At 40.1% G+C, this 18,143-nt stretch overlaps 1 protein-coding gene across 1 annotated transcript; it reads left to right on the top strand.

Annotated features, from left to right (window-relative positions):
- The first annotated feature begins 12,791 nt into the window (after positions 1–12,791).
- On the top strand, positions 12,792–14,093 carry LOC139222965 (alpha-2 adrenergic receptor). Its single transcript, XM_070854882.1, has one exon. It carries the CDS (start codon positions 12,792–12,794, stop codon positions 14,091–14,093), a length of 1,302 nt encoding a protein of 433 aa, XP_070710983.1.
- The last annotated feature ends 4,050 nt before the right edge of the window (positions 14,094–18,143 follow it).

Genomic DNA, 18,143 nt, shown 5'->3' with positions numbered 1-18,143 from the left:
ATCTTAATAGTGGATCTGCAGTGTCAGAATCTGCTTTTGGACTGAGTCAATTAAAAGATCTGCGGTTGCTGGTAGACATATGCCAGATTGCACAGTGTATAAAAAAAATACTGTAACTCTATGATGAGCAAAAACTGTTCACCAAACCTTGTCCTCTCAGTTACAGTTAACTACACCTGTCAAATGTTAAATAAGTTGGATAAAAATGCAATCTCTGGCTGACTTTTTAAAATATTTCCATCAGACTAAGACTAAGACTTACTCAGTATGAATAAAGAATCTGGAGTTGCAGGCTATAAAACCAAAACAATGAGCTGAAAGTGTCTTTAACACACCTCAGAGTTGAAGGCGACGACAGCGTCAGATGATAATTCGCTGAGTGGGTTTGACACTTCCACATTACACAGTCACTTTATTTGTTGTTTATGGTGTTAATCTCTTGACACTATACTGTATACATTAAAGAAAAAAAGTTGTACATCTATTTGCACACGAGCAAATGATCTCAACTCACCGCCAGCCATCTTTATTTATTCATTTGAAAAAAATTGATTTTAGGTCTCAGGAATAAGCGAAATTACATATAGAGTGGATTTTTTTTTTTACTCTGCCTTTAACAAGCTCTTTTTATCCCCTGCTCTCCTCCCATGCCGCGCACAGTTTAAGATGAGTGACATGAAGGTCATGACAGCAGAGCAGACAGCATATGGTAAGTGTCCCTCTAAGAATAATAAAAAGAAATAAAAAGAAATCTGTGCCTGATCAATTATTCATTGAGTCTTGCTTATAATTTCTTAGGGAAATCTAAAAACACGTGGTCTTCACTTCTGCTTGCATACTGACGTTTATGTATATAATAATAATGAAATAATTTATTGATCTTTAAACAGTAAAAATCTCTTTTGGCAACGAGGTTGCTCAAGGACACTTGAGCAGAGCGGATATTATCTTATATCTTATTTTATATATCTAAATGAAATGACAATGATTTAGAAAAATCCTATAATCTGAAGGTCAGTGAGGAGTGTTATTGTTTCTAATTGGGAACATGTGATATAGAACAAATTACGGGAGAAGATACAGAGGGTACATGAACACTGACGCCTAAGGGGTGCCCAAAGCTCCTTTATTTATAGTGTTACTCATACATCATGATTCACCCTTCTGTGAAAAGGACAATTTGTATCTGTTTAATTGAATTAGAAAAAGCATGCATAATACACAGACAATCATGGCCAGATTAATCTCTTGAGTAACCACCATAGGAGAAAAAAAACAACAACTCATAAATGTATCAAAGCTGAACCAGCTTGATCTACTTCAAATACAAAAGGAGAAAATGGAGAGCATAAATAGCTATTAGCTAATGTGCATCCAATGAGAAACTAATTGACGCATCATTTGCATGCTAGTCTTCTCACAAGTGTGGATGAAATTTGTCATAACAAAGCAGAGGTTGTATTCAATATGATATGCATGTCCAGGTTTTGATTAAACATTTTGTATACACATATTAGCCAAATAAAAAAAAAACTAATTCATGAGTCCTATTATGTAAATCTTATTCTCTAAGCAAACAGATTTCAGGGATTTACATGTGTATGAACTGTAAAGCTAAATGTCACAGTCAAATATAGATTCCCCCCCCCCAAAAAAAATGTAATTATCTATGCCCTCTCACGGTGGTTAAATGTCAAAGCTTAGTTGGCAAAGACTAAATAAGGCTTAGATAAACATGTTACACTACAGTCGTGTTTTGTGCTACACTTTATGACTTCAGTGTATGTTTTCATAACATAACACTCCAACAACAAATCATTATTAAAAACCTGACCTTCTAGACAAACTGTTGGGACAACAGCAAGAAGAAAACTACATTTAATCTCTAGAATCATTGATGTGCTCTTCTATGGCATGTTTATGGCTGATGTCATGTTTACGGTAATGTCCATCACCATTTATTTAAGTAAGTACAAGGACATTGACAGCCAGCTGAAGCTGAAATATTGATCTTGGTTGTGAATCTAAGATGTCACTTCTGTACTTTACATTTTAGTATGAGGTGACAATATTTTGTCCTATAAAACATTACACATCATAAATATTAACTTCCGATCTTCAGGGGCTGTAGAACGAACCGATAAATCAGTCACACTTGTCATTAGAGATGTGCGATATAACCTCATGTTAGGGTTTGATTGATAGGATGTTTTGGACGGTTGGTAAAAACAAAAAAACATGACATGAAGATGTCACTGGAAATTATATTTAGCATTTTCCAATATTTTCTGATTTTTAAAAGATGAAACAATTAATGAAACATTGAAAATAATTAGTTCAAAACAGTAGCAGCCATTCAAAAATACATGAAAAATTAAGGCACTTACAAATTTATAAGTTTGCCCACAATGACCTCATACAGCCTGAACTGAAACAATGATAAATACAACAGTTGACAAATCAGTTCATGGACCGCACTATATTGTCATATCGCCAAGCCTTATTAGCACGATAGCGCTGATTCAGAGCTGAGCAGAACCGTACTGAGTGCTTTTTGCTCTGCGTGTAATTAAGCCTCTGTTGAGAAAAATACACATTAGCTTCTTTTGTGCATTGAAATCAAGTCAAGATATCAATTTCTCGCATCAACCTTGGGTGGATGATGGATGAGTGTCTGACATTCTCTCCTCCCGCTAACACATCAATGTTCAGAGACCTCATGACTGACACTGTTTGAGAGGCACCAATAAATGGGCACCGATTGGCTGGTGCCCTCCTGTGTCACATGTGACTGAATGAAGATTACGCTGCTAATGAGGGTCGGCACTACTCATTTTATTTAGATATGGAGCTCTGCCAGAATCACATGATGCGAAAATTGGGAAGTAAAGTTGGGAAGAAAGTCTACAGCTGATTTGTGAAGGATCTTAATGCAGTCAGTTGGAATTCCTTCAAATGTGCCATCTTATGTTAATGATCTACTCTTTGCTGATATTACAGCTGCAAATTCTAGTTGTACTGCAACACATATGCAGTGCAGTGTGGACAGAAATGAGGTGTTCTCTGGGAAATCCTGCTCCCTTACAGGATCTCTCCGTTACTATTGATCAGACCAAAGTAACACCTTCTGCACTGCATTCACCAAACCCTGTGTTTGCCTTCTGAAGCTTCTCACAATCTTCCCTGAGCCTATTCTTACTCAAACACAGCACATCCAGAAAGCTGCAGCCTTCCTGAGGTATCCAACATACCCTGTATGAGCACACTGGCTGTTTGCAACCGCTTTAAAACATTGACGCCTGCTTATAAGGCAGCTCTTCCCACATGAGAGAGATCTGCAAAGCCTTTCCAAGTATTCAGAAACAGACTCATGGCCTCAAATATCTTGTTTCGACCGACCAACGGTCTGATGAAGATCAAGAAAAGCTGAAAATTCTCACTTAAAAAAACCATCAAACTAGTTTAGGTCAGGTTAGTTTTTTGTTGATTGACTATTCTGTCCATCAACTAATCGTTCATTTCGTAGAGGCAACGCGTGTTTTTTACACGCATCAGAAGCAATGTGAGGTTCAATGATCCGCTCAGTGAGGAGAGGAGAAGCCAGGGATCGAACCTCCAGTAATTAATGGCCATCACTCTACACGGTTTCGGTACGCTAGGCCATGTTCATCATTTCTCGATCATCAGTGATCCATATTTGGCGCCGCTCTTATTAAATAACCATCAAACTACAAAGCAATGGTGAATACCCTGCAATGATGCATTTAATTGCCCATTGCTTATTAGTTTTATTGGCTGCCAGGCAGCTGGCTCATTGATCATTATGACTGGGTTCATTACTGGAGCATGGTATGCTGCACTCATGGTCGGCTCTTAATTATTTATACATTTTATAAACTAGAACAGTATTCAACAACAGAGATGAATAAATAAAAAGTCTTGTTCTTCTGAGATATTGTGGTGTTGTGAAATATTTCTTTGCTGGAGGAGGTAAGAGAACTCAATTATGTGTGGGATTCTTTTACAAGAGCTTGTGCCTAACATTTTTGCCAGTTTAGTCCAGTCCCAATCCATTTTTTTTTTCCATTCTTTAAAGATCAGTTTGGTAGTTTCTGAGCATCCCAGTATCCATAAATATAGACAGGGATAACAATACGACAGAAAAAAGGACTAAGTTGCTTCAGATCAACATAGGGATTTACAGATTGTGATAAATATATAAATATATAAATAATAAATATATCAGTAGTACAATCATTTAGAAAGAGCTGTCATATTTTCACACATTTTTCAGGGCAATCATGAAGCACACACTGTACCTGTGTTCAATAAAATTTACCGATTCTATTTGACTGTGACTATTCTTGCCTCAGATATTGGATGTCCAAAACTATTTGATTGAGATTTGAAAAAAGAACTCCAAAAATTATATAATTTACAGTGCCTGTCAATTAAGTGAGCACAGGATTTTCTGCCAAAGTTAGAACAGTTTTGGTTATTTCACTACATTTCTGTATTAGTCAGTGCTCTTCTCGCTGCTCTGAACAAGGGGAAACATGTTGTCGTGTTCTTTTCCGTGCACCAATCAGGGTTTAGTAACATAGGGAATCAAAATCTGATGACAGTCGTGGGCTGTTTGCTTATGTTGTCAGCCACTGTCAGTCAATTTGGATGAAATCACTCCCACACAGTCCTACTGAAGCAAGTTAAGTTAGTTTTTGAGTGTTAAACAATGACTCCAACTTTTATTGCAGCCCTGTCTCCCAAAAATTCTGATTGCATGCAACTAATTTGCAACAGCAGATGCATTTTGGAGGAAATGTGATGCTGACTGAATTACATTTTTCTATTAGCATAATGAGGAAACGTTGATTAACGTACATCGCAAGTCATAAAAATGTTGATACTGAACATACCAGTAAAATGTTCATTGACAAATTTGTTTTTCTGTGTTTCAGTTCATGTGTTTTCCTTTTTTTCTTTTTTTTATAAATAAGTGAAAACACTATATTTCCCTAACCTTAACCAAAGTGCTTTTGGAGTGTGGATGCCAATTCTGGACTGACTTTGTATGCCTGTAATCCACCCTGAGCCTCTCCGTGTTATTTCACTGATACAAAAATGTAGTGTTTGGGGCACTCAAAGAAACATCTATGAACATAAGCCATGTAGCGATTACTAGTACTGTAACTGTTTTTTGGCACTTCTGATGAGCAAATACTCATATTCATTCATCTTGAGTCCATCCTATAACAGTTGCTCTATACAGAATGACTATCTGATAATAACATAACTGTACTTGCAACATTTTAAAATCTTGTTACTCCCATCCACTGCCTATAAAAAGGTTTTTCTGTTCCAATCCTAACAACATAAGGAAATAGTACTCCTGTCCTGTTGGTACAACAGGATTTCTGATCCGACGTCAGTCACCGTGCTCAGTATTAAAGGAAATTCTGGAGTGGCTCCAGGTCTAACACAGATGCTTCTCAGTGACAGGCATCAAAATGTGGGAGTGTTGACAGTCAGTGCAGCAGCTGCCCCTGAAACTGACATGAAGCTGACATGACAGTACCTGCACATTGTGTCTGTTGTCACTTGCAATTGCAGTTTGTTGATATTAACAAAGACACATTTCACACCATATCTCTGACTAAACGAGAACAGGGTGAAATCCAAATATTCTGTTTGTTTGTTCCATGCATATACATACATCTCTCCTGGTCAGCTAAAGACAAAGTGGAAACGCCTCCCACATCCCACTGAGCTGCTTGAAATTCAATGAAGAAGAGTTGTGGAGCACTTAATGTGACTGATGACTGTGTGTGGGGTCAACAGCTAATTGAATCAGTAAATTTTCAGCAGTAATCTCACAAGGCAGGCTAAGAGGATTTTGTCAGTGGGAAGCTATATTTCATAAACATTTAGTGCATCATTAATATAATTGTGTGTGAATCTACACAAACATTTTTTAAATGTTGACACAAGAACACATTTAACTGTTTGGTTCAATCAAAATGTGTTTTTGGATAAAGTGGAACAGTTTTTCATACATACAGAGATGGAAATAGTACTACAGTTTCTATCATGGCGTTTTACTTAAGTCAGAGTAAATGTACTTCTGTAAATATATACTTTTTTTATTTTAACCGACTTACACTTCATTTTATCTGAGTAAACTATGTTACTCAGATACAATACCACATTTTGAAATGGCGAAGGGGCGCGTATAATGAATGATGCTACTTGAAATGAAAGAATACCTTTAGACGACAAAATAAATTGTACTGAATGTCAACATATACACTAGTGGAACAGTATCGTGCATTGCATTTTTCTGTAGATGGCATATTGCAGCCTGTGCATACAACTGACGATCGGTCAAAATACACAGCAGCCACCTCAGTGTAGGCTCATTAGATTTAACCAGAAAAAGACAAAACTCAGACAATTAAACAAAAATGGACCCAAATGGTGCCAATTCAGTCCAATAAGAATTGTTTGCCTGATGCGTACCATGGATGGGGTGCAAACGGCAAAAAAACCTCCTAGCTCCCAGGTTACTTTCGGGGGAATGCGGCCCACTGAATATGTGTGGTAGCGTTAATCCCATCATGCCTCTGACCCAGCCGGGCTATATGAACCATGGTTAATAGTTCATACACAGTGTTGACATCATTCAGAAAGTTATACAAAGGCTAAACCCACATGACTACCACACGATATGCCATACAAGAAGTAACAGTTGGCCATGTTTTTAGCTGGAGGTGTCCTGCCAGCTTTACAGAGCTATGCAGTATTTATATTTACAACACAGGCAATCAATGGTTGTTGATGTCTTCTCCGTGCAGTGAGTTAGCTACAGCCATCGCAGTGAGTGTGTTGTTGTACTCATCTGTCTGAACAACATTTTATGAGTGTTTTGCACCGAGAAGTCCTCCACAATCTGCTGAAGGGTCAACTTCTCTGCTCATTCATTCTCAAACCTTCATATAACCAAACCACTCAGCCTAAGTCACATGAGCGTATGTTGATTCTTGACACTGACACCTTCGACTTGTGGCATTTTGTGCAAGTAGCCAGCGATCAATTGCAAACTCCATTATTCAGTAATTTCTCATTTTAGATATATCAGGGTATCTGCAATATTAGACTAAAGGGGTTAATGTACACATCCAGCTGACCACTGTAACTGCTTTTGACTTAAATATGAAAGTTCAGAATCAGAACCAGCGATCTGACATTTGACTTTTAAAAGATTCAAGTAACTGTCTTAATACAGTCTGGTGTCGCATGTTTTTTCTCCTCCCCTCTCTCTCCTCCTGTCTCTCCTCACTTCCGGTCAAGTGAACGCTGCTGCGACCTGCTGCCGCTGCTCGCCGGTAACTTTTAACTGTGTGTAACTGTGTATTGTACGGTGTCCTTGAGTGCCTTGAAAGGCGCCTATAAATAAAATGTATTATTATTATTATTAATAGCAAACCTCTGCTTGAAGGAGGAGCTGCCTCACTCGCTGTACAACTTCCGTGATTTTATTAAAGCCCCAGATGAACGAAAAAGTTGCTTTTCATTTATGTGGATAATTCAGATGCATTAACATTGTCTAAATCATTTTTCCAACACAGAACGTATAAATTAAATAAATAATTCTGAATTATTACCTGCAAATAATTAGAGTTGTAAGACTTGCCACCCATAATGATCAATGTACAAAGGGGTTCATGCTGAGCTTTTACTCAGCAGGCTCTCCCCCTCACAGTTCCTTGTCATGCCTCACAAGTGCCCTTTGTGCTCATTTAACAATATGCTGCTCACTCCCCTGCAGTGCTCTGCAGAGAATGTTTGTTCACTCAGCTCTCCTTGACAAACTGCTCGGCTCTGAGGACCAGTTGACGCTGCTAAGCCCTATTGTAAAGACACAGCTGCAACTAGAAAACCTCATTTTGTGTACGTGGAGCAAGTTCTGCTTGTTTGATGTGAAATTTCTCTTCCCACTCCATGCATGTGTGCTGCTATGCATCCCGCTCCCATAACGATGGACTTGGAAAGATGGCAGTGCGTCTATGCTACAAGCATCTGATTGTGAAGTTTGCTGTTTCGTAATTTGTTGTCTCGTTACGAAACATCAATGATTGCCAACAACTGACCAATTGATTTATTTTAGTTAATCTAATGTTTTTAATGTCTGATTTTTTATGAGTGTATGACTCCCAGTTTTGTTTATCTTGGCTCACGCAGAAGGACGCACATGTACGTGGGTGACGCGGTACACAAACCTGCCAACGGTTACATACTAGTCCATTAAGCCACAGATGGCGGTAACACGCCAAAAAATACAGCAATGCGCCAACAAAGGCAAAAATGAAGACTGCTAGCAAGTAAATGTAGATGTAAATAATGTTGGATTTCAAACCCTTCAAAAATGTGCTTTTCAAATATTTTATGAAGAGGAAAATTCTTTTAACACATTTGTAAGAACTCAAGGATAGATACAGTGTGTTTTTGGTGAGTAACACTCAATGTAACTGTTTTGCTCAATATACAGTACTTTTAAAAACACTGAAATGTTATTGATGTTCAGGAAACCAGCATCGCCTGAGACAAAGATTAAGGACTGAGTTAAATTTCTGAGCTAATTCTAAAGTGTCGAACTCACAATGATGGATATGGTCCTAATATTATCTGGTGAACAAGATCTTTAAATGTGACCATTAAAAAACTAAATAAAAAGACCAAAAAGAAGAAAAACAAACCAAAAGTTTTACATTTTATGTGTTGTGCACGTCAAATTGTACTCCGGCACAACCTTGATCCAATAAAAAGGTGAAAAGTAAAAAAGAAGGAAAGAAAGCAATGCTTGAAATATAGCAAACAAAGAACAAAAGGAAATCTTATGTAATAAAGTCATATTATTTCCAAAGCAGTCTTTCTGTCAATTAACTACAGGGCAGCAGAAAGTGTGAAATGATTGTTCCCAGCTGGACTGCAATACAGGATCTTATTTTTCTTCTTCTAGAGAGAAATAAATATGAAATTAATAAAAAAGAAATATCATACAATACAAGCGATGTGGTTTAGACTTGTGAATTTGCTAATTTGCACAAAAAGTGCGAAGTGCTTGGATCAACTGGTCTACAACAAGTAATGTTCTCCTGTCTCTCTTGGGTGGGTTTAATAAGCGGGTTATAGTTTCTCTTGGATGAATCTTCATCAATCAGCACCCACATGATGAGGCAGTAGATATACTCAACTTGACATACTAAATACTTGACATACTAGAGAACATACTGAGTCACTTAAATAGTACACAAACAACATTATTAAAGTAATATAATGATACATATAATTTACCACATATAATATAATTAATTGTACAACTAAATTACACAAAGTGTGTAAGATAAACTTCATTTAGCGCAGCATTCCTATAACACTGTCAGGCTCATGATGGACAGTGCAAAAATAAAAGCACGCATCAGAACCACAGATATGCACGACACTCCATATGATTCTTTTCCCTTGTCAAAACATGGCACCTACAATAACCACAATGCATTTCCCACAGCTAATGTAGCCTCAAGCGGGTCGCTTCAAGCAGAGATGAAGAGCAGGCTGCACAGGTCTAGTGAAGTCACTTATTTCTATCTCTACACCCCCAGATTTTTTTCATTTTCAGGCCCAGCCAGTGCTGACTCACATGACATCACTTAAGGCGATAAATCAGACTTAACGCAACTCCCCCTGGAGCCATAATAATCTCCATAACACTTATTTCACAGATGCAGTAGTACACCCCAAGACCTTTAAACAGAATCTGACGCGTGAAATCTTTATGATCTCAGACAAAAATAATTGTGCTAATTTTCACAATTCATCTATGTCATCTATGTCTAAACAAGCGAATATCAAAACCAGTTACACCAAACGCAACACAGAAATACACATTAGAGCCAAAAAACAACAGACAAAGGTTATTTAGGAACATGAGAAGCACAGAAGAAGACCCTTCCTACTGTGGTGATACACACAAGACCAATAAGAGCAGAGCAGTACTTCTGGCTAAAAGCAGTAACCTCATTTCCCATCATTAAGTGGACAAACATGAATTTTCTGTGATTGCCGACTGCTCACCTCACCTCCTGCACATTCAGCACGTTTTAAACCCAGAGGATTGCCACTCTCTGGTGACCTTCCTCGTCTCCTCTCGCAAAGAAACTGCAAATTGTTTTTTGTATGTGTGTATTGGTTGGCATTTCACAAGAGGACATTGAGACGAGCTTCCAATCAATAATTGAGAAATACACATCACAACACGTTATCTGGTGCAGTATTCACACAGACGTAAACAGCGTGCAGTCTGTCGGGAAGTATGAAAAGATGAAATGGCAAGCTAGAACTTGTTGGTACTGTAGCTGTGAGTTCTCGGGAATGTTAACAATAAAAAAAAAATGAATGATAACTCTTCTGCAGTCATTTGGCAGCTCTGAATTTGTGGATGTGAACCTGGACCTGCAGGTCTGCTGCTGCGGTGGTATGGAAGCTCCTGGGAGCTGTTTGAGGAAGCAGACAGAGGCAGGCTTGTGACTGGGAGGTCACTGGTTCAATTCTCTGGACAAGCTATCGGGATGAGGTAAGACAGTGAGTCATACTCTCAGCTCGCTCTTCAACAGATACTGAAGTACTGCTGAAGTCCTCAGAGGTCCGCCTCTTGCAGGGTGGACGCCATGGGTTCAGGCTTAAACAAATGTTACAAAATGGAGAGACTGAATCAGACAAATTCAAACATGATGAGGCGTCACCAAACCTTAAAAAAATAATGTATAGCTTTTTTATCTGTATTTTCCCATACTGCAGTGTAGTGTATATAAGTGCTGTGTCATCTCAGTGGTATTTTGTTACCACATGTTCTGTGTTACTTGTTCAGTGTGTTAGATGTTCTCATGCTGTTTTTACACTATTTAGAGAGCCAAACACTACAGTTAAGGTGGACAATAAAGTTTCATTCCATTTAATTTCATTCAATTCTAACCTAAAATTAATTATTCCATTTTCAATTCCATGAAAATGAAATAATTCCTTTCAATTCCATTTCAGAATGAAAATAGTCCATTACATGGACTTATTCAATTTTGGAATGGAATGATTCCATTGCCTTCCATGCCGTTCAGTTCCAGAATGGAATTATTCCATCCCATTCCATTCTAGCATGAATGCATTCTAGCATTTTATTTAACTGATTCCAGTTCAGAATTGAATCATTCCATTCAATCCTAGAGGAGAATCAATTCATTCCATCACCTTTCCTTTTCACTCCAATCTAGGATGGAATCATTCCATTCCAATTTTGTGTTAAGGGCAAGAAGTTCTCAACCGTTATGGCTTGTGACTGTTGAAATAAGCTGAATGTGATGGACATCTATGTTAGACTTGACTTCCATCACAGGTGTGTGCAGTGCACCATGCTATTCTGTTCTGCAACGTGAAAAACAGCTATGAAAAGTAGAATTAACTGTTTACCTGACAGCGAATAAAGCACAGTGGAAATGTTTTATTCCTGTCCAATGAAATTAGCTCCACCCTAAGGGCCCCATGCCTTATTATCAGCCATCTTATTCAACCGCTCAACAAATGGCAGAGGTCACGGAAAACACCTAGAAATTCTGTAGATGCTCCAACTGGAACCTCAACCAGTGCATATACGTGTGTGTGTGTGTGTGTGTGTGTGTGTGTGTGTGTGTGTGTGTGTGTGTGTGTGTGAGAGCAGTGAAAATTCAGCCTAAAAATGTGGATGTGTGAAGGTGTGTAAAAAATAGAGGTGAAATACATCAGACTGTTGAAAATCCACTCCATCTTGTATACCTGATTTACACAGCGGTGGGTCTGAATGCCTCTCAACTGATGAGCTCAACTCCAAAATCCCAACAAGAAGCCTCATATCTTCAGCTTCCCTTCAGCTCAACACCCCCAAACCCACCCACCCCACCTGCCACTGCCACTGCCACTGCCACAGCCACACAAACACACACAGCTCCAAACTGAAATCCTGCATGAGCCTGTAGGGTTTTTGCTCACATATTTCTGTATTTTACCTCAACTAGCTCAACAACCTCTTGTGAGTGCAGCAATACTGACCTCCAGTGAGTTAAGGTTTAGTGAGCAAGGAGAAAATCAGCAAAGAGACCAAAAACACTGACTACACATAAACTTTTCCCTCACATTGAGCCAGACATTTATTAAATGTAACCATTTTCTCTTCAGTTTAATAACAATAAGATGATAGTTTGGATATTAAAATAATCGGAGTTAAACTACACTCTGCAGCCTTATCATATTCCAACAATATAAGGATAATTCTCTGTGCCGGGGGCGTGGCAGCAGTGGGTGAGTTTTATGCGAACAACACATGGGGCATCATTAGGAGCGAGAGCGCACCATGCTGAGGGAGGGAGAGCTGCGGCTGGACTGCGCTCAACTCCTGAAAAACAGGAGACGCATGACAAGACTACAATAGGGTGCGTGGGAGAGTAACTTTCATTTAAATTAGTTATCTTGGCTCTCGCATGATCAACAGGCTCCAGATCCCCCCTCCTCACCCCCCCAACAGACTCCGTGAAGTGGGAATCTTTTCGTGCGCGCGTATCCACGTCGTCTGATTTGTAAGTTGGCCGCGGAGCTGCGCGTTTTTTTTTTTTGTTTTTTTTTGATGGACTCCTCAGTCATTAGAGGGCTGGATGTGAATTCATGCCAAGATACAACCAGTCCTGGATATACATAACGCGCACGCAGTCGGGATGGATTCGTTTAACGCCAGTGGAATGGACGCGTTCACGGTGGTCCATCTCAATTCCTCCTGGGGTCTGGACAGTGGATATTCTTTAGCAGCGATAGCTGGCATTGCTGCTCTTGTGAGTTTCCTCATTCTCTTTACCGTTGTTGGGAATATTCTGGTGGTTATTGCGGTGCTGACGAGCAGGGCGCTGAAAGCCCCACAGAACCTTTTTCTGGTGTCTCTGGCCACCGCGGACATCCTGGTCGCCACTTTGGTGATGCCGTTTTCTCTGGCGAATGAACTTATGGGCTACTGGTATTTTGGAAAAGTTTGGTGCGGCATTTATCTGGCTTTGGATGTTTTGTTCTGCACTTCGTCTATTGTTCACCTGTGCGCAATAAGCCTGGACCGCTACTGGTCCGTTACGCAGGCGGTAGAGTACAACCTGAAGCGGACTCCCAAACGCGTCAAGTGCATCATCTTAATTGTGTGGCTTATATCTGCGTTCATCTCATCTCCGCCGCTCTTATCTATAGAAAGCAACAATGATATCAGCTCTCAGCCTCAGTGCGAGCTGAATGATGACACTTGGTACATCCTCTCCTCCAGCATCGTGTCCTTCTTCGCCCCGTGCTTAATCATGATCCTGGTGTATATCAGAATATACCAAGTGGCCAAAACCAGGACCAGGAGCATGTCGGAAAAACATCCCAGGCCAGATGGTGTTACGCAAACTGAGAATGGACTGAACAAAGCCACCTCCCCTTTCCATGGCGAGAAAGAGAACGGTCACTGTCAGTGCCCGCCTACGCCCAGCCAACGCACCGTCACCATCGGGCAGCAGACTGAGGACGCAGACATGGAGGAGAGCTCCTCCTCAGAGGGCAAAGGTCACAAACCCAAGCACAAGGAGTCCCAGAGAGCCAAGAGAGCCAGCCAGAAGAAAAGCTCCCACTCCAAACACTCCACTCGCATCTCCAGAGTCAGTAACAAATCCATGGACCTCTTCACCTCCAGGAGGAAACGTCGCCGGAGTTCCTTAGCCCGGAAAAAGATCTCTCAAGCCAGGGAAAAGAGGTTTACATTCGTCCTGGCTGTGGTCATGGGGGTGTTTGTTGTGTGCTGGTTCCCCTTTTTCTTTAGTTACAGCCTGTATGGTGTGTGCAGGGACTCCTGTAAGATCCCTAACCCGCTTTTTAAATTCTTCTTCTGGATTGGCTACTGTAACAGCTCCCTCAACCCGGCCATCTACACCATCTTCAACAGGGACTTTAGACGCGCCTTCCAGAAGATCCTCTGCAAGTCGTGGAAAAAGTCCTTTTAGATCTGAGGTAGAACTGCTGCACCACCGTGACAATCTTAAAGGAAATATCAAAATACGTAAAAAAAAACAAACTAAAACTAAACAAAAAAAAAAGCCTGGTTTGTCTATTGCTGCCACTCGTTAAGTCACATTGTCTCATTGTAATTCAGTCATGACAGCGCACACCTTCAGCCACCCACTTGGGTGTCACTGTAAGCTTCAACATACAGTATGTTTCCATTACAGGCTTCTTCCTCAGTCTGATTGGTGAGCACGGTCTCCGTTTTTCTGTTCCTACTGAAGTGTGCTGTAATGTTTTGTAGTGTCATCATTGATCAAGCTCTTTACACATCTACAAAAAGATACACACATGGCCGGGTTTATCTGCTCGGGGATACAGGGGCTACAATGACCTCCTGGGCTCCCTTTACTCTCCTTTTGTTCCCCTCTGCACAATAGCTAACTATTTGTTTTTGTGCCAGAATCCTACATGGTCACAGATTTGCTGTGTGGTAATTTGATTAAACATATTAATTTGGGAATATGCAGTTTGCATAAGCACAAAACTGAGATAATGGAGGTCTTAAACTTGATTGTGACATAGATATCCTTGTCAAGACAGAGCCTTAACTGAATAGTGGACATTTTTGGAAAGATACTTATTCGCTTTCTTGTTGTGAGGTAGCTTCAAACATCGATACCACTGTCACGTCTAAATACGCCGCCACAGCATGCGGCTGATTTTAGCTTAGTTTAGCATAGCTAGCCTGGCTCCCTCCAAAGGTCACAGAACCCACCTTAGAGTAGCTCGCTTTATGACTCGTTTGATTGATCCGTACAAAGACTGAAGCATAAAATTTGCTGTTTTAAGGGAATTAAGTGCTGCTCTCGGCCGGATTGGTTGCTAGGCAACCAGTGGATGCTTCCACATTAGCGATCCTGTAAAACTGACTTATTGTTAAAATATAAACAAGCTATAGCATGTTTATTAGTGAGCTTTAGAGGTGCTGCTAGGAGGATTTTGTTACCTCAGAACATAGCCAGGCTAGCTGTTTCCCTATTTCCAGTCTTTATGCTATGCTAAGCTAACCGACTACTGGCTCCAGTTACAGAGTTACTGCACAGACATGAGAGTGGTATCAATCTTAAGGGAATAAGTGTGTCCCCCAAAATGTTGATTCCCAAAGATTGGGCAATAAAATAGAACATACCTTAAGGCCCTCATGATATCAGTGTGGTGCTTTACTTCTGCATATTTGTGAAAAAGTTTCAATTCAGTTTGCGCAAATGAGTTCACACACAGTGAGCCTTGGAGCTGTGGGTGCAGACCCCAGAACCGTGGTCCACTTAGCACAGTTTAATGATCCTGCATACACTTAGAGCAGTGGTTTGACGCCTTTTTCACTTGTTTCCCCTGAAGATTAATCTCTGTTTACATGTGACCCCTTGTCACATGTTTAATGTGTATGTGTCATTACCAGTTTAACCACAGTGATTTTCCCTTCTCAAATCATTTAATTCAACTTTAGAAGTCACCAAGGCTAGAGACTATCTAGTGTTTTGCAAGAAAAAGGGAAATATTGGAAAAGAGTCAGAAAATAAGTAATGAATATATTGCTTTTTTTTTTTTTAAATGGATGAATGACCCCTCAGATTTATCTTGGAACCTGTTTGGGGGTCCTGACCCTCAGGTAGGACGCCATCGACTTTGTGGATAAAATTTAACTATGTATTTAAAAAAAAAAAAATGTCTGCTTGTCATGATGTTGTTGGCCGTGTCGGCTTGTACAGCTTTTTTGAGCGTCTCTGCTTTAAATGGACTCTAAAGCAGCACGAGCGAAGGAATAACAAATGAGCTGTGTTCTGCATGTACCTGGATGCCTTGAGAGTATTCATGAATTCGTGACACCAACGTGTCATCGTGGTAATTCACAAGACAGTCGACAAATGGCAAAGCACAACAGCCGACTAAATCACTACAGAGTCTTTGTTCTGATCTCTGACTGCACCTTAAAGATTTGAGAAAGCACTGAGAAGGGCTGACGCTCCAGACTATAAGCTAAATTATTTTTATGACGCGCAAAAGAGGTCATTATTTTCACAGTGGCCATAAACCACTGAGTATTAAGGAACAAATGCATTTATTTTGCATTTATTTTTCAAGAATCTACCTCTCTGTTGTTGCTGTTTTTGGATTTATATTTTGCAAAGTGTAGTACACATCTTTCCTCTGCTTAAGCTGTCTGCTGTTGTGCAAAAATAAAAGAAGAAGTCTTATGTGAACCATTGGTGTGATGTTGCCATATGAAGCTCCTTTTATGGTCATGCACATGTGCAGCAAATGCTTAAGTAGCAACCACAGAGTTATCAAATGTTGACGTTTTATTTTTTAATTGAGAGACAGTTCTAGAGACAGATCATGGGCTCACAGCTCCAGAACCATTAAGCACAATGGTTTCTGTAAGTGTTGATAAATTACCTTTTATCAAATCAAAATTCAACACATTAATTAAACCCAACTTGACAGTTTACTTTTCAGCTGAAAAAGAAAATCCCCATTTATGCAAAGCCAGTCCAAAGCCTGAGACCTGACATTTGGTTTTGCACAGCCTCTGAATAAACAGTTGTACGTCTTAATTAAGTGGAAAAATTAAACAATTATGAGCCGATTGGTTAACAACAAAACTGCTCATTATCTCTCTCTATCAGGGGTCTCCAGTGTGACATAATGTTTCCAGCCAATTTCAAATGACTCATTTTCAGTCCAAACAGCATTAGACTCTCAGCTGTGTGAGTTTGGTCTTTGAAATCAACCAGGATGCCATGATGGGGTCAAAAAAAGGCTTCAGTCCCTGTGATGGACAGGGGCCATGCCTGTTTCAGGGTGTTGGTGACCTTTCGGAGCAACAGATTTGATGTTGGGTCTGGCTGCCTCATAATCTAATATCCCTCTGCGCCCCTGTGGGCAGGACTGAGGTGAAACTGAATTCCCCACACCAAACTCTTGTTGTTTTTCTCCTACTTTTCTGCTGTGGCTGAGTGCACGAAGCCAAAAGCCATTTGTAACCTGTTACGAGTCCATCTGTTGTTCTCCAACTGCTGTTCACTGCCACCAGAGATTTACATCCCAAAGGAAGAACACGGTATCCCAGTCTGTTTAATTGTTCAAATAAAGAGTATAAGCAGGTAGGTTCAAAGTGGTTGATGGAAAAGCAGCAGGGTAATATATCTCTGTCACTGGTCTGTGTATATTGTATTCACAAAACTGCTCCACCAGCCAAAACATGGTCTTTCTCACTGACAGGATAGGACAGTACCATCTACACTGGAATGAATAAAACGCATTTGGCTGCACATTAACCTCCGAGGTCCTCAGGAGTTGGAAAGTAAACTGTGATTTAAAAGGGTTCGTGATCGATTGCAGTGACTCAACAATAACTTTGCCAGATGCTAAGATATATGGCTTTCAGAAAACCTCCAGTCTGCACTTTGTTATAAGTCATTACTGAGAGACCAATTCATGAAAACTGTGGTGGTTCACATGATTAATAGAAAGTGACCTCGGCAAGTCAGTTGATTCGCAAGGACCCTTTCTGTCATTACCGTGCTCTGTTTGACATCAGAGCTGCTTCCACGGACAGATGGAGGTGCAAAAAACTGATTTTGGCAAATCCTTGGTAACGATACTGGACTCTGCAGTGACTTTGGTGTAGTGGCCACAGTGGCAACTGCAGCTTGTGTGATGCTGTCTGGCCCATAGAGAGTTTGCAACACACATCAATTACAGAAACTATGGCTGTAAAACTAAGGTGAAAAAATCACACTCAGCCCACTTGGGGCAGCAGAACAAGCTGTGATCACAAAACTGACTTATTATCACCTTGTAAAGTTGTTGTAGCAATCTAATATTCACACTTGTGGGGGGATATCTGCTGCTTTAGCAAATACATGCTCCACTATACTGACAAATTAGTCACTAACTTCAGTATTTTGCAATAACTTCGTGTAATTAGTGTTGGGTAATGAGAAACTGAAAGAATGATCAGCCATCCATCCCCTACTCCTCCAGTC

This window comes from Pempheris klunzingeri, chromosome 23 (assembly GCF_042242105.1).
Source record: "Pempheris klunzingeri isolate RE-2024b chromosome 23, fPemKlu1.hap1, whole genome shotgun sequence".
Taxonomy (NCBI): domain Eukaryota; kingdom Metazoa; phylum Chordata; class Actinopteri; order Acropomatiformes; family Pempheridae; genus Pempheris; species Pempheris klunzingeri.
The sequence above is the reverse complement of the archived record's forward strand: the minus strand, read 5'-3'. Positions and strand labels throughout refer to the sequence as shown.